The following is a 16,498-nucleotide window of genomic DNA, read 5'->3' as shown; positions in this document are numbered from 1 at the left end:
GGAAGATTTTAGAACATAATTATAATTTTGTGTGAACAATTTTCCTTGGAGATTAAACGAACTCTTCCAATTCACATTTCTTTCTTCCAAACGTATGTAATTTATTGAATATGTGAACCAAAATCCGAGAAATATAATTATTGGTTAGATGCACCACACAAGATAAACTGTAGCTTACGTACCCATTTTGAAATGTTCATGATCTTTATCGAGTACAGCACATGATGTGAGATAAAACTGTTATAATTCAATGTGGTCAGCGGATTTATTAATATCGTGAAGTTACTTTCAAAAGGTTTTCTGAAACCAGAACTTTCCATTCTGAAGTACTGTTCGGTAATACTTACATGCTCAACAGAAATGACGTAAGTCACGGAACACGTTTGTCATCTGTTGTGTCTAGTATAAAATACTGCTCTTGTTTTTCATAGCCTCAGGAAAGTTTTAACTTTTATGTAATGGAGACCAAATAGCGACTGTGCCAATCATCTCAGGCACAAAAATAGAAAGAGAATACTTTGTGTCGAAAACGTGATTAAAAAATAAGAGCACAAACTGAGTGTACGACCTTGGAACAAAGATGCTATTCTCCATGTAACTCCTAATACGGGGAGGTCACTCTACACGAAACGTAGTGTCAACAGTTTCAATGAGATAGAGAAAATACTGAACAGTTTTCTATGTTCCTTAACTGAATGAGAAAGCAGCTTAGAAAAAATGGTAACACAGATATCAACTTGGTGGCGCAAGGAACCATATATAAAGTAAATGCAGAGGATAAATCGCATCGAAGTGGTCAAAAATAGGGGAAATAGAAAAAAACCACTTGGAAAAAGTAGAAAATATTGAAATATATAAATGTGGCTATAATGAAATTTATGAGGCGGTTAATGATAATGGAAAACAAAGTAAATTTCCTGGAGTGATGGTAGGAAGAAGAAAATAAGGATGGCAATAATGTGGTTCAAAAGGCAGATGTAATAAAATAGCAAATAACTAAATTAAAAAATTGAACTAAATATTAAAGAATAGAATCAATTTAAGGCAATGGAAATAAATTCTAAAGTTATCCAACCCCATGCAGAAAATTACGCTTTGAGAAATCTGCAGCAGAAATGGTGAAATTGAGATATGGACAAATTATTCAACATTTCACACATTAATTTGAAAAGATGTAAGCGTGATTTCTTTCTACCTTGTAGGTAGGGTAAAGGAGAGCTGCTCTTTATTTAAATGATCAGCAAACTAAAAATAACCCGTTTTTTATCTTTTAAGTATTAGTCTGCTATAGAAAAAGCCTCTCACTCTTCAGGAGTACTTAACAGCTATTGTAAGATGCTTGCGTAATGTATTATTTTCATCTTAACACAGTAGAAAAATTAATTAGAATGTCACGTCTTACGAAACGTGGAAATGAATGTGGCCTACACTGATGAGCTAAAACGTTATGACAACTACCGACCGTGAGACTGAATACAGCTTGGTGGCTCTGTGATCACCTAATGAAAGTATGCAAGCGGAGCAGGGGCCAATGGGGAATCATTCCAACGACGATGCGGGGCGCAAATAGGAAAATAGGAATTTGGATAGGCGACAAAATGTTGGACAACCACTCCTGTTCACAGAACATGGAGGGTCAGAGGCTTTCCAAATCTGTAAAGCAGTAGGCGGCGATCTGTGGCACATCTGACAATGCTGGTGCAGGCACAAGTGTTCCGGAGCACATCGCTCAGCGCACATTGTTGAACACGGCGCTCCCTGTTCCGACTTGACCCAACGACTTCGCCAATTACGATTGAAATGTGGGCACGAGATCCTCGAGATTGGACTGTGGATCAATAGAAAAGTGTTACCTGGTCGGATGAATCACGTTCCTTTTTACATGGTGTCGAGTGTCGTGTGTGGGTACACAGTCACTCAGGTGAAGGGCTATTCTAAACATACACCGCGCCGCATAAGCATATCGGTGGGGGCAGTATGAGGGTAGGTTGATAAGTCTGGTAAAAAGTAAGAAAAACGTTTGTTTCGAGGACAGTTCACATTACCTCTTGACGCAGTATCCTTTGAGGGATATACACTTGGTCCAGGAAACCTCCAGCTATTTCATCCCATAGGAAAAATAGTTTATGTCAAACTCCGCAAAATACTCGTTGATTATAACTATCACTTCCTCATTTAATGAAAATTTCTCCCCAGCAAATCAAAGTTTCAGGTTAGGGAACTGGAAGAAGTCATTTGGAGCCAAGTAAGGTGAAAGAAGAAAATGGAAGGAAGATCGGGTTTAACGTCCCATCGACATCGAGGACATTAAAGACGGAGCACAAGCTCGGATTGTGTCAGTGATGGCGAAGAAGATTGACCGCCCTTTCAATGGATCCATCCCGGTATTTGTCTGGAACGATTTAGGGAAATCATGGAAAACCTAGATCTGGATGGCCAGACGCGTGTTTGAACCGTTCTCCTTCCGAATGCGAGTCCAGTGTACTAACGACTGCAACTACGCCACTTCGCTTGGTTAAGTCGGTGAATAGGATGGATGGCGAACCAATTCAGAGCCCAATTCATGCACTTTCTCCATTTTTATCGCCGATGTGTGGGATGGTACCTTGTCCTGGTGAAAGAGCACCTTGGTCTTTCTTCGGCCAACATAAGTTTCAAAGGGTCCAACAATGAAGGGTCCAGTTATGGTTCTGCATTTTTCCAAGTAATCTATGAGGATTACTTTTCGTGCATCCCAAAAAACAGTGGCCATCACCTTACCTACTGACAAAATGATCTTTGCCTTCTTCGGTGCACTTTCATCAGCCTTTGTCCATTGTTTTGACTATCGTGTTGACTCTAGTGTGTAATGATGGATCCAGGTTTCATCAACAGTCACAAACCGGCGAAGAACGTCTTGCGGATTGCGATTAAACATAGTCAGACATTGTGTTGAAATGCTGAGCCGGATGCGCTTTTCGTCGACTATGAGCAAACGCGACACCCACTTCACACACGGCTTCTTCATAGCCCATTCTCCATGCTGGATGTTTTGCGCTCCCGCAGTTGACATGCCTACAGTCTCACATCAGTAATCTCACGAATTTTTATTCGGCGATCTTTCATAAACAATGATTTCCTTTGTGGTGATCTCAATTGGACGGACGGCTAGATTTTGCTTCGTATTCAGTACTTGTCTTATCACGTTCAAATTCATTAATTCAAAAGTACATGGTCTACAATGCGGATTCAGAGTGCACGTGAACTTCTTCGAATACAATACTGATTTGTGTGGCAGTCCAGCCCTTCAAATGAAAATGTTTAATAACAGCACGAAACTCGGTTTTCTCCGTTTTCAGTCGCAGCCGACACACTGATCAATGTAGACAGCTGTCAAGAACGAACTGCACGCTGTCCATTGTTGAGATTCTTTATACGATCCTTGAAATAACCAAGCTTATCAACCATGAGGGCGCAACAAATGTGTTCCATTCTTTCATTTGCCTGACGTATCAAACCTCCATCGTATTATGCAATGAGGGATATGCATCTGGGCTTTCATGGCACCTGTGTTAGTTATCGAAACACCATGACAGCTCTGGATTATGCGAACATTACTGTGAACCACCTACATATCTGCATACTTGATGTCTTCCCCGATGGCATTTACATCTTCCATCAGGATAACTGTCCGTGTCACAAGGCCAGAATCATGCCACAGTCATTTGAGGAACATCATAGTTAACTCACGTTGATGTCTTGCCTAGCAAATTCTCTTGATCTGAACTCGATGGAACATATCTGGGACGCTATCTGGAGCCATTTCTGCACCACAGATCATCGGCCTGTAATTTAAGGGAACTGCGCTATCAGTACGTGAACATCTGGTGCCACATCCCTTCGGAAACCTGCCAAGCACTTGTTGAATCCACGGGAAGCGGAATTGCTTCTACATTGCGTTCCAAAGATGGACCAACACGCTATTAAGGAGGTGGACATAATGTTTTAGCTCATCAGTGTATGTGGAGTGCAACTTTATTATTTATCTGATAATTGTATATAAAAGTTAGTTTGAAGTGTTTTTCTTTCAGGGAATTCCTCCCGAAGGAATTACAATATTTGGATCGCAGCTTCACACCCACCTCACAGGAATCCGCGTTTATACGAGGCACATCCGTGATGGTCGTGAAATGCCCGAACTCAATAGAGACAACCACTACAGCACACATTTTCAGGAAATCAGGCTCCTGAAGAGACCAGTGACTATATTGCCTGTAAGTCTCAATTTATGGCTTACTACCTTGTCTTTATCTTTTCCAGTTATGAGTAAATAAACAATATTTGTTAACAGATAAAATATACCGAGGATGGACAAAACGAAAACACTTCATAATGTGACATTTTGTAATGAATAATCCTAGATTAGCTGCAAATATTTTAATTAATAATGCTTCTTCTTTCGTAAAAGCTTGTTTCAGCTATAGCGCAATACTCAAGTAAATCTGTAAATGTTACATTTCGTGAATGGACTTACATTTATGAAAGTACTACGTAAAGGTTAGTTTGTATACATACTTACATCTTGTTGGAATAGATGCGCATATTGCATCAGTGAGTAAACTGTCGACTGTCTGTTTGTTGCTAGATCTTTATAATCACGTTAGTTTTGTTTGTATAGAACATTTTCTTGAAATAAATTTCACAGATGGATTGGCAGTTTATTCTCTGTGGTGATTTATGTTTACAGTGTAAACTTTGCTAGTCAGTGATGTTAGTTAGGTTTCATTGCTAGCCGGCCGCGGTGGTCTCGCGGTTAAGGCGCTCAGTCCGGAACCGCACGACCGCTACGGTCGCAGGTTCGAATCCTGCCTCGGGCTTGGATGTGTGTGATGTCCTTAGGTTAGTTAGGTTTAAGTAGCTCTAAGTTCTAGGGGACTGATGACCACAGATGTTAAGTCCCATAGTGCTCAGAGCCATTTGAACCATTTTTCATTGCTATAAAAGCTTTGTTATCCTTTGTATCTATTGTTATCTTTTGCTTTCTGTTTATTATGATCTTTATCCGTTCTCGTTTTCCAAAATGCCAATAAAATTACTATGCAATTTTTATGTTGAAATACTAAACACCTTTTTCCAAAGCTGTTTCACAGAGGAAGACCGCACTGCAGTTCCTTCTCTAAATCCTCGCACAAACCAAAAAATGGCTGGCATCGAAATAAGTGTCCAAGGAATAGAAAAGCAACTGGAATCACTCAACAGAGGAAAGTCCACTGGACCTGACGGGATACCAATTCGATTCTACACAGAGTACGCGAAAGAACTTGCCCCCCTTCTAACAGCCGTGTACCGCAAGTCTCTAGAGGAACGGAAGGTTCCAAATGATTGGAAAAGAGCACAGGTAGTCCCAGTCTTCAAGAAGGGTCGTCGAGCAGATGCGCAAAACTATAGACCTATATCTCTGACGTCGATCTGTTGTAGAATTTTAGAACATGTTTTTTGCTCGAGTATCATGTCGTTTTTGGAAACCCAGAATCTACTATGTAGGAATCAACATGGATTCCGGAAACAGCGATCGTGTGAGACCCAACTCGCTTTATTTGTTCATGAGACCCAGAAAATATTAGATACAGGCTCCCAGGTAGATGCTATTTTTCTTGACTTCCGGAAGGCGTTCGATACAGTTCCTCACTGTCGCCAGATAAACAAAGTAAGAGCCTACGGAATATCAGACCAGCTGTGTGGCTGGATTGAAGAGTTTTTAGCAAACAGAACACAGAATGTTGTTATCAATGGAGAGACGTCTACAGACGTTAAAGTAACCTCTGGCGTGCCACAGGGGAGTGTTATGGGACCATTGCTTTTCACAATATATATAAATGACCTAGTAGATAGTGTCGGAAGTTCCATGCGGCTTTTCGCGGATGATGCTGTAGTATACAGAGAAGATGCAGCATTAGAAAATTGTAGCGAAATGCAGGAAGATCTGCAGCGGATAGGCACTTGGTGCAGTGAGTGGCAACTGACCCTTAACATAGACAAATGTAATGTATTGCGAATACATAGAAAGAAGGATCCTTTATTGTATGATTATATGATAGCGGAACAAACACTGGTAGCAGTTACTTCTGTAAAATATCTGGGAGTATGCGTGCGGAACGATTTGCAGTGGAATGATCATATAAAATTAATTGTTTGTGAGGCGGGTACCAGGTTGAGATTCATTGGGAGAGTCCTTAGAAAATGTACTCCATCAACAAAGGAGGTGGCTTACAAAACACTCGTTCGACCTATACTTGACTATTGCTCATCAGTGTGGGATCCGTACCAGATCGGGTTGACGGAGGAGATAGAGAAGATCTAAAGAAGAGCGGCGCGTTTCGTCACAGGGTTATTTGGTAACCGTGATAGTGTTACGGAGATGTTTAACAAACTCAAGTGGCAGACTCTGCAAGAGAGGCGCTCTGCATCGCGGTGTAGCTTGCTCGCCAGGTTTCGAGAGGGTGCGTTTCTGGATGAGGTATCGAATATATTGCTTCCCCCTACTTATACCTCCCGAGGAGATCACGAATGTAAAATTAGAGAGATTAGAGCGCGCACGGAGGCTTTCAGACAGTCGTTCTTCCTGCGAACCATACGCGACTGGAACAGGAAAGGGAGGTAATGACAGTGGCACGTAAAGTGCCCTCCGCCACACACCGTTGGGTGGCTTGCGGAGTATAAATGTAGATGTAGATGTTTGAGATCGATTTGTTCATAATGATATCATCTGAATAATTTCTTTTGTGTGTATATATTTCTAATTCTTCCAAGATGTTCACGGCATGACTCTTTCGTATTCTGTGTAGAAATTGTAATGTATTTTCGATATGTTCTACTTTGTGGCTTTATGTACAAATTTTATAAACGCGAGTAGACTCACCAAATGAAACATCTACAGGTTTACTTTAGAACGGTGCTATAGCCGAAACAAGCGTGAAATAAAGAAGAAACAATACTAATTAAACTATTTGCAGCTTACCTGGAATTATTAATTACAAAATGTCGTGTTATGACGTATTTTATTCTGCGGGCCAGACCGAAAAGAAGATATTGAAATCACTTTGAAGAGAATGCTATATCGATAGGGAATTGAGCTACTTGTGTCCTTCATTCCAACTTTTTTGTCTCTACAGAGATTCACGTAACCTTGACCTTTACGTTGTTTTTCTTGAGAAAGAGTGCGCCAGTGAAGTAAGATGATTAAGTTCTTTTTCAGTTTTTCAGTCGGCCATTGAGCACCTCTGACAGTGCCTTTTAGTGAATAATCAAAGTAAACCAGTGAATTTTTAACGAAGGCTTGTTTCAGATGTTATTCATACGTAGCTCTTGAATCTGTTTGCGGAAACATCATAGACTACTCTCCAGACCCTGTTACCATTTTTCAGTCACAGGTGATCCGTGTTCTGTGCTCCAGACAGTGTCCTCTTTACTATAAAAGGTTGTCCGCGTTGAAAAGATGCATGGAAATATTAACCCTACTACAGAAACTCAATTTGTATAGCTCTCTTGTCAGATCGTTGCTGCTGAAACATACTTTGATATTACTTAAGCCATTCAGTGATCGCAGTCGGACAGAATGATTTCCAACCATTAGTTATTCTAGTTGATTCAGTCCAGCATTGACTTTTATTATATGTCATATCGTTGTATAATGCTTTCTTGGGACGTTAGATAACAGATAAGTCATTGAAACAGATGATAATGTTACAGACGCACCAATAATTTACAAAAAAAGGTCGTGTTATATTTTCCACTTCACACCACAAGCTTAAGACCAGCTGCACACAAGAATTTAAACACACTGTACGGAAAGCTGCGTAGAAACGTTTCGAAAGTGCGCTGCTTTCCTAGCGAATAGCGGTTAGTAATAACAACCCAGAAAAAAATGTCTTCAGGTGACACATTACTTTTATTATTTTGTCCACCCTATATATATTCAGTTCTGGAACGTATATGTGGAAGGTGTTTACGAACTGTAATAACTAGCTTTCAGAGATTCTTTAGAACCGTGTGAGTGGTTTCATATGAGGAGGTCCTTAGCTCCAGTAACTCGCTCCGAGTAATTTCATATTAATATTTTATAATCGTAACGTCTCTGAGACCGTAACAGATGGATTTTTTTAATTAAAATTAACAAGAAAACGACTCATTACGTTACGAAGGTTGTAATATAATTCGTACAAGAGCAGATAACGAATAGTGGCAAATAAAATTACTTGAGCAATGCGAATATCCATATGCAAAACTGCATTGTTCAAATTTGTTCTGTTATTGTACAAACGAGATATTTTTAAGGCCGTCTGGGTGGTGCGACCTGACCCATATCATGTTCTAAGGCTTGCCGTGAACCATTCGGCGCACACCGTTGCACTGCCGAAACATTTTGTCCCACAAGAGCAGCATTTTCCCGGATGGATGCATCACATTCGCTCATGCCAATAATGCGCCCTCATTCAAACTCACTGATTTGACGGTAGGGTTCGCGCATACGTCTGCGAGGTATCCTGCACGTCTGCTCAAGTCAAACAGATCCATTACCTTCGCTTCATAGCGACAACGAGAGCTGCAGGCACATTTTACTGGTGTGTGGTGTTGCGCAGTGATATCGATGTTGACCTTGAACTCGCGGGCAGACGTGATTCAAATACTAAAAATTTCTGCAGAACATGCTAATGCACATGTTCTGTGAATATGAACGTCCTATCTACAGTCGTTCAAGGTGTTCTGGTTTTTTTTCTGAACATGAGGATATTTGGTGACGAATTACAGTTTCAAGTACTGAAATTTATTCCTGAAATCCAACTTAACTGAAGTAGGTACAGGTGTATTATCTAAAGCGACACTTGGATTTTCCGCTTTAGGTAGTACATCTATACCTACTATAGCTAAGTTGAATTTCAGGGCCGGCCGGTGTTGCCGAGCGGTCCTTGGCGCTACAAAGTGGAACCGCTCGACCGCTACGGTCGCAGGTTCGAATCCTGCCCCGGGCATGGATGTGTGTGATGTCCTTAGGTTAGTTAGGTTTAAGTAGTTCTAAGTTCTAGGGGACTAATGACCTTAGAAGTTAAGTCCCATAGTGTTCAGAGCAATTTTTTTTTTTAATTTCAGGAAGAAATTTCAGTATTTGAAATTGTTGTTCGTCATCAAATATAAATACACATAAGGCAAAGACGGGCCTGTGTCGAAAATCACTACGATAGTCAGTGAGTCTAAAACCTGCACGGAAATCACGAGATGTGCTAGTGTGCGTAAATGAATTAACAATCTTTCAGGAGAAATGTGTAGGTGTGTAATATATGGAAGTTTGGGTCGGTGCAGGGAGTTTTCTCGGATGTCTAAGTGGTAAGGCGACGATAAGCGGGAAATCCGGGTTCGCCGTCTGGTCTGGCACAAATTTTCATACATTGCTTTAGATAGTACACCTGTACCCCTTACAGTTAAGGCTAATTTTAGGAATAAATTTTAAAACGCCTTTGTTTGAATGATTGTCACCCTAACTCGCATATCATATCCGTGATACTATCGCTCTTACTTCGCGATAATACAAAACGAGCTGGCCGTCTTTGGAATTTTTCGATGTCCTCCGTCTATCCTATCTGGAAAGGATCCCAAACCATGCAGCAATATTCGAGAAGGGGACGGACAAGCGTAGTGCAGGCGACAGATCTCTATCTGGAGTCTTGTAAACTAGAATCTTCACATGGATACAAAAAAAAGTCCATCAGCGCCATATATGGTGACCGACATGTACTGGAAGAGGACCACTATAACCAATAATTCTTTGCACAGATTATGCATTAAATCAGCCTTTAACATTATTCAGGCATGAGATCAATATACTGAAATGTGAAACCACACAAGCCTTCGAAGTACCAGTGAAACATCTTTCGGAATGAGGGAACATCTTCAAGGAACATTTTGTAGTCGTCTTTCATTCTCTCGGAATATGCAGTTACTCAGTTACAAGTAACGTACATCAAATCGTTCGGCAAATACCCATGAATAATCTTTGAAAACTAGTTATTAGGGTTCGTATCTTTATTGTAAAGTAACATAATTATATACATTGTGGGAATTATTACCTTCTTGTAAAGTTACATTACGACATCCGTGTGAAGAAACAAAATAATTCTATTAATTACTGCAGCTATTGAATTTAAGATTTGCTACTGTGACAGGCTGCTTATGTAAAGGTTTTGCGAATTCTCTTACTTTGACTGTGTACTTGAAGGCAAAGAAATTAATACCTAATCTTAAAAAAACATCTGTTGTTGCAGGGAGACGCCTTAATTACGACATGCACGTACAACACAGAAGATCGGGAAAACATCACCCTCGGTGGATTTGCAATCAGTGAAGAGATGTGCGTTAATTACGTGCATTACTATCCAAAAGTTGACCTGGAAGTGTGCAAGAGCTCCGTCAGCTCTGAAAGCTTAAAAACATACTTCAGATTTTTGCACGAGTAAGTTTTTAATTTTCAAGGAGATGTTCTTTGCACTCTTAATAACTAATGAGATTAACGGTTTTTTCCTGTGTTTGTATACTTCTAGAACAAATGAATTCTCTGTTTTTTGTTTCTTCTCTCTTCGCTTCCCACTCTAGTTTCATGCAGACTTTCTTGCTCCTATTCAACTGAATTTTTTTACATTGCTATTTAGTCTTTCCCTCTCCCTTTCTTGCTTTCTCCATCAAAATACTACCATTGCGGTGATGGAACTCCCAACCCTCACTTAATATTATTATTTCTTTAGGCTAAACCTTCTATACAGCTCTCTCATCCGCACAGCTCTTCATTCCCATTTAGCCTCACTGATCAGCGCAGAATAACTCAACAATTTGTTAGTTCCTCGGAAACAATTTGAAGGCAGTACCAGTTCTCTTTAAAAATGAATAGATGCAAGATAATGCTCTTATATTTAAAAAAAAAAAACAGCCCATCGTAACATTAGTGGTAAACTCTGACGCATGTTACGTAGTACGAGACGGTATCAACTGAAATCAATAGTAGGGAAGACGAATCGATGAGTTTGCTCGGAAAGTTCACGAAATATAGCGTCTATGTTGAAGAAACCGCATAAAAAACAATAGTACAATTTGTTGAGAATTTCTGCAGTCTTTGTAGTCCTTATTACGTAGAGGCGAAAGCAGAAACCGATGGCATTCAGAGACGCGAAGCTGTGATCGTTACGCATCAGTACAACCGTAAGAAAAATAGTCAAATGGCTCTGAGCACTATGGGACTTAACTTCTGAGGTCATCAGTCCCCTAGAACTTAGAACTACTTAAACCTAACCAACCTAAGGACATTACACACATCCATGCCCGAGGCAGGATTCGAACCTGCGACCGTAGCGGTCGCGCGGTTCCAGACTGTAGCGCCTAGAACCGCTCGGCCGCTTTGGCCGGCACAACCGTAAGAAAGCGTGAATTGCATATTATTTTTAGGCTTACAACTTTGTTAATGCAGTGTGTCAACTCACTAGAGGAGACGGATTTTTTTTAATCAATTTTTGTTATGTACTTTAGTTGTCTAACGATGTCATAATTCACGATAGCATTTGCCCATCGACAGCTTTGGTATATTGTGGATATTCTTCCATGGTATACAGGTTTTAACTAAATTCCCTTTACGGACGATAAGGACTTGTAGTATGGACCAAAATGGTTAAGTTTAGTCTACGAAACATACCGTTTTCCCGTTACACGCAAAATCCCACAACGCACGTTCAGATCTCCTAAATTTTCGGCGCCACTGACAAGGGCAGCCGGCCGCTGTGGGCGAGCGGTTCTAGGCGCTTCTGTCCGGGACCGCGCTGCTGCTACGGTCACAGGTTCGAATCCTGCCTCGTGCATGCATGTGTGTGATTTCCTTAGGTTACTTAGGTTTAACTAGTTCTACGTCTACGGGACGGATGACCTAAGATGTTAAGTCCCATAGTGCTTAGAGCCCTTTGAACCATTTGACTAGGGCATCACGTACGTCGTTCTCTAATCACCTGTTGTTGTGTTTGTGTTCTTTATTCATACTGTACTGCTGTACAGTAGTAATCATTTACTATAGTACAGAATGCAACTGTTCGTGCATTTCATTTTTAATGTATTCCTATTGACCACAGTGCACAACATGTTTGCGGAATACGCCGACATTATGTTATTATACAGCGAAGCGCGGTGCATTGCGTGGGCTGCTTGGCAGTTGTAGGCGGAGCGTTTTGCACAGCCAAACACCTACGCACTCCTTCTTTGCTACGGTGTACCAGCGGGTCTCGGAGACGGATACATTCACCACCAGCAGAGCCGACTGTGGTGCTCCACTACATCACCACACATTAGGGATAGTGTTAAGATATATCGAAATTTTTTCCATAAATTATCGATATATACCGGTGCATACTTTTAGAAATTGTCGATATATCGATATCGGAATGTAAATGTCGAGTGTCGATATTTTTATTCTATATTATTTTTTTTTTCACAATTTTCGGAAAATATTTGATATTGTTTGTTTGAAATTGTAGCAGAACGTAATTTTACTTTCACTGTATGGAGGAGTCTTACTACTTTTTGAGCTTTCATCACGTGCAGTCTTTCCCTTTGACTGTGTGAAGCAAGTATAGATGGCACAAAGAAGAAGTTCGATTGCACTGGGGGGTGCCATTGTGAATTGAATAACAAGGTATCCGACGTGAAGAACCAGCACACCAGCAGTGCTAATAAACAATATTTATAGCAACTAGTGTGCTATTTCTTCAAATCGGCATTCTTCAAAAACAGTTGCTGAACCTGAAACGAAAATCTAAATGGTAAGATTGGTCTTTGCGGTGGGCGGAGACGTGTGAGGGAAATGCTGGCGTAATCGGCGCTCGGCGCTACCAACAGAAACTGCAACGTTTAACTTCACCACGCAATTTTGACACTATAGTTCGCTGGCATTTGCGAAAATGAAAAAAAAAAATAATAAAATAAAAAACAGGAAAGTCGACATGAAGTGTTCCAGAAAGATCCGATATGTGACGAAACCAAACGACGGACCCATCGGACACCTGCATGCAGTTACCATGGTTAGAAAAGTGGTTATCGCCGAGCATAAACGTGCATCGTTTTCCTTTCAGTTCTTGCTCTAAGGGGGATAAGGAGGGTACTAGCTTGTTGATGTATAGAATATCTAATAATAAACCAATACTTAAATATACACCTCTACAACTGACAGTATATTTACAATGTTCAGCCGATTTTTTAAATTTTTTTTATTTTGGCCGCTCACTTCGATAGTTTTCCGTTGCTATATCGATAGCGCGATAGTTTCCTCTATATGTCGAGGGCTAATAACTATACTTTTTTTAATATCGATCTATCAAATTCCCAAATTTTTATAAACATCAACAGTCGTGCCGCACATCCGAGTTTTCAGAGGCTGTACTCCACGCAGTGGAAGAGGACGCGACAACGAGTACCAGAAAAACAGCAGGTACGCAGAATGTTGATCACAAACCCGTCTGACGTGTTCTGCATGAGCAGCTGCTACACTTGTACCGCCTGCAGAAAGTACGTCTAGTGCAGCCACAGGATTTTGCGTCACGAGCCCACTTCTACAGGTGGTTCTTACACTGTTGTGTGGAAGGGCCCGACTTCACATGGCGGATCATTTTCGCTGAGTGAAAGTGTTCTCAGCCGGCCGGAGTGGCCAAGCGGCTCTAGGCGCTTCAGTCTGGAACCGCGCGACCGCTACGGTCGCAGGTTCGAATCCTGCCTAGGGCATGGATGTGTGTGATGTTCTTAGGTTAGTTAGGTTTCCGTAGTTCTAAGTTCTAGGGGGCTGATGACCTCAGATGTTAAGTCCCATAGTGCTCAGAGCCATTTTTTAAAAGTGTTCTCAATTCCCACCACAGTCATGTGTGGACCGACGGAAACCCACATGCTGCGCTCCCCTCCCTCCCCCTCAACACCCCCTCTCCACTTGGGTTTCAGGAACAATACAGTCTGAAAATTTCTGAAGAGTTCCTGGATGGAGGGGTCACTGAACCGTAAGTTCTTCCACCACATCTCACGGTTGCCACCTACTTGCGATTCCTTGATGGCTCACTGCATGGGCTCTTGGAAGATGTGCTACTGTAGGAGCGTCAACACGCATAGTTCAAGCGCGATGGCGCACCACCTCATTTTTCATTATCGGTGCGAGATCATCTGGACCAACAGTATGGGCAACAGCGGATACGTCGTGGTGGCCCGACTGCTGAACCTACACGTACTCTCCAACCCGCCAGACAACAATCTGTGGGGTCACGTCAAATCCTTGTTTTACGAGATCCCTTCGGCATACGAGCGAAACCTGCTGGCGCGGGTTATGGCTGTTGCGGGTGCTGGAGGACCAGGGGTTGGTGATTGTACCAGAATATGGTGCTAAGGTACCATATTTGTGTTGACGTCGGTGGTCGTCGCATCGAGCCCTACTTGTAAGACGACCCAGACAACAACCAGTAGGACTTGTGGTATTTTACGTGTAGCGGGAAAATGATTCCTTTGCGGACATGAGTTGCTATGCTGAACTTAATCGTCTTGATGCCCATTACAAGTTCTCAATATTTGCAACGGGAATTTACTTGCTCCCCGTATACACGTCTTCAGAAGTCTGCTAGGGTTGTTTGAAAGGCTAGGTAACCACATCGAAGTATAGAAATACTGCGCTGGATCCTGTTCTTTGCTTTTATAAGTTCTTATCTGCTTTTTATGGAAAACTACAGTGAACTAAGACCAGGCAGTGCTAAACGTTTAACTATCGTGCAGTGTAAAACAAATTATTATTAACTGAGTGTTACGTTCTCAGTCATCTACATGCATACGCTCCACAAGCTAACATGTATAATAGTGTATAAATGTCGCCAGTACTATTTCCAGTTGGACAGTATTCATCATCATGGGAGCGTCCTTTGTGCTTGTAAATGTACACTAAGTAATTATTCATGATTCAGCTGTTTGCTCCTATATCTCAGGACTGATTCGATTTTTCGTAAGTAGAATACTTGGCTCATCACAATTCAAGATATTTTCTTTCCAAATTCCTGGAAATATGTTAATACTCTTTGATTATTAGCTAAGTTAAGCGTGAGACGAATGTGCGCTGTGTTCGTCTGTCGTACTTGAAGACTCTCAAAGACTCAACTAAGAGAAAAACCATTAACAAACCAAGCTGCAGTTAGTATTTAATTTACAATAACATTTGTCAATGGATGTAGCTGGAGGCTGAAAATAATGATTTCTTGTAATCTCAGAGTAGGCTTGAAGTAAACTTGTTTATCGAGCCATAAGGCACTGCGCGGGTTAACCGCACGGACTAGGGCGTCCTGTCACGGTCCGCGCGGCTCCCCCCGTCGGAAGTTCGAGTCTTCCCTCGGGCATGGGTGTGTGTGTCGTCCTTAGCGTAAGTTAGTTTAAATTAGATTAAGTAGTGTGTAAGCTTAGGGACCGATGACCTCAGTAGTTTGGTCCCATAAGACCTTACCACAAATTTCCAATTTTCGATCTATAAGATGGATACAAAGTTATCGTAGCAACTGTCTACAGTTTATAGTTGCTATTGTAACACACAACTGCAGTTTGTTTAGAGGATCGATAGGTTCTATAGACTTTTTTCTTTAACCCCTTTCTCCCAAAACAGGATCAATAAACATAACCTTAACAGCTTCAGTTTTATGTTCATAATGTAACGTAAGACTTCTCTCCTTTTTTGCAGGTGGGAGGGCCAGCCTACTAGCCCTGACAACGGCATTTCGTCCAACTACGGTTCAATTGATTGGACACCAATAAGAGTTTCAGTACTGAACCAGCTGTATCAAGAATCTCCTCTATCGATGCAGTGTAATCAGTCAAGCGGAGAACGATTTCCTGGAGCATGGGAAAATCTTCCTGTCACACAGGTCCAGTTCCCGTTACCACCACCTTCACGACCAGCATGCGACACTAAACAGTAGTCATTTTGCCAAATATTTACTCTTATTTCTCTTAGATCTGCAGCAATAATCCAGAAAATATCCATGTGTCCAACAACGCTGAAAATAGCGAAAATGTTAACAAGAAAGATGTCTATTAAACTCAAGTTAAAACTTACTGTAAAATTATTTGTGAGGTAATAAAGGCAGCAAACAAAACTAGCAGTTCTGTGGCTTATTAATGACCCCTTGCACAACACGTAATTAAAAGCGGAGACATCAAATAAATTCCGTAAAGACAGGTCGTCTCTTTTTAAGAAATTAGTACTTGGGTCTATGCGTCTACGCGCTGCGCTCTCTTGTTTATAACCTTGCAAAAGACTGTCTGTTTTTTGCACCATGGCTTGGACTGAACAAGATAAACGGCCCACATTCTAGAAAGCTTCGACGACGAAATTGTAGCACATATTGTTTTCCATAACAATATTCCAATTCAAAAGCCGCACCAGTAGTGTGGAATTGAAAATCTGTAGAAAGTTTCCAGGAAGGAA

The 16,498-nt window shown here is 41.2% G+C and overlaps 1 protein-coding gene across 1 annotated transcript in view; it reads left to right on the top strand.

Annotated features, from left to right (window-relative positions):
- The window catches only part of LOC124555778 (dopamine beta-hydroxylase), a 149,857-nt gene extending 133,701 nt beyond the window's left edge, over positions 1–16,156 (top strand). The window contains exons 7-9 of the mRNA XM_047129829.1: positions 4,071–4,253; positions 10,296–10,483; positions 15,752–16,156. Of these exons, the coding sequence (XP_046985785.1) occupies positions 4,071–4,253; positions 10,296–10,483; positions 15,752–15,989 (609 nt within the window). The 3' untranslated portion in view covers positions 15,990–16,156. The remainder of the gene's footprint in view (positions 1–4,070; positions 4,254–10,295; positions 10,484–15,751) is intronic.
- The last annotated feature ends 342 nt before the right edge of the window (positions 16,157–16,498 follow it).

This window comes from Schistocerca americana, chromosome X, assembly GCF_021461395.2.
Source record: "Schistocerca americana isolate TAMUIC-IGC-003095 chromosome X, iqSchAmer2.1, whole genome shotgun sequence".
Lineage (NCBI taxonomy): Eukaryota > Metazoa > Arthropoda > Insecta > Orthoptera > Acrididae > Schistocerca > Schistocerca americana.
Note: the sequence above shows the minus strand (reverse complement) of the source record. Positions and strands in the feature narration are given on the sequence as shown.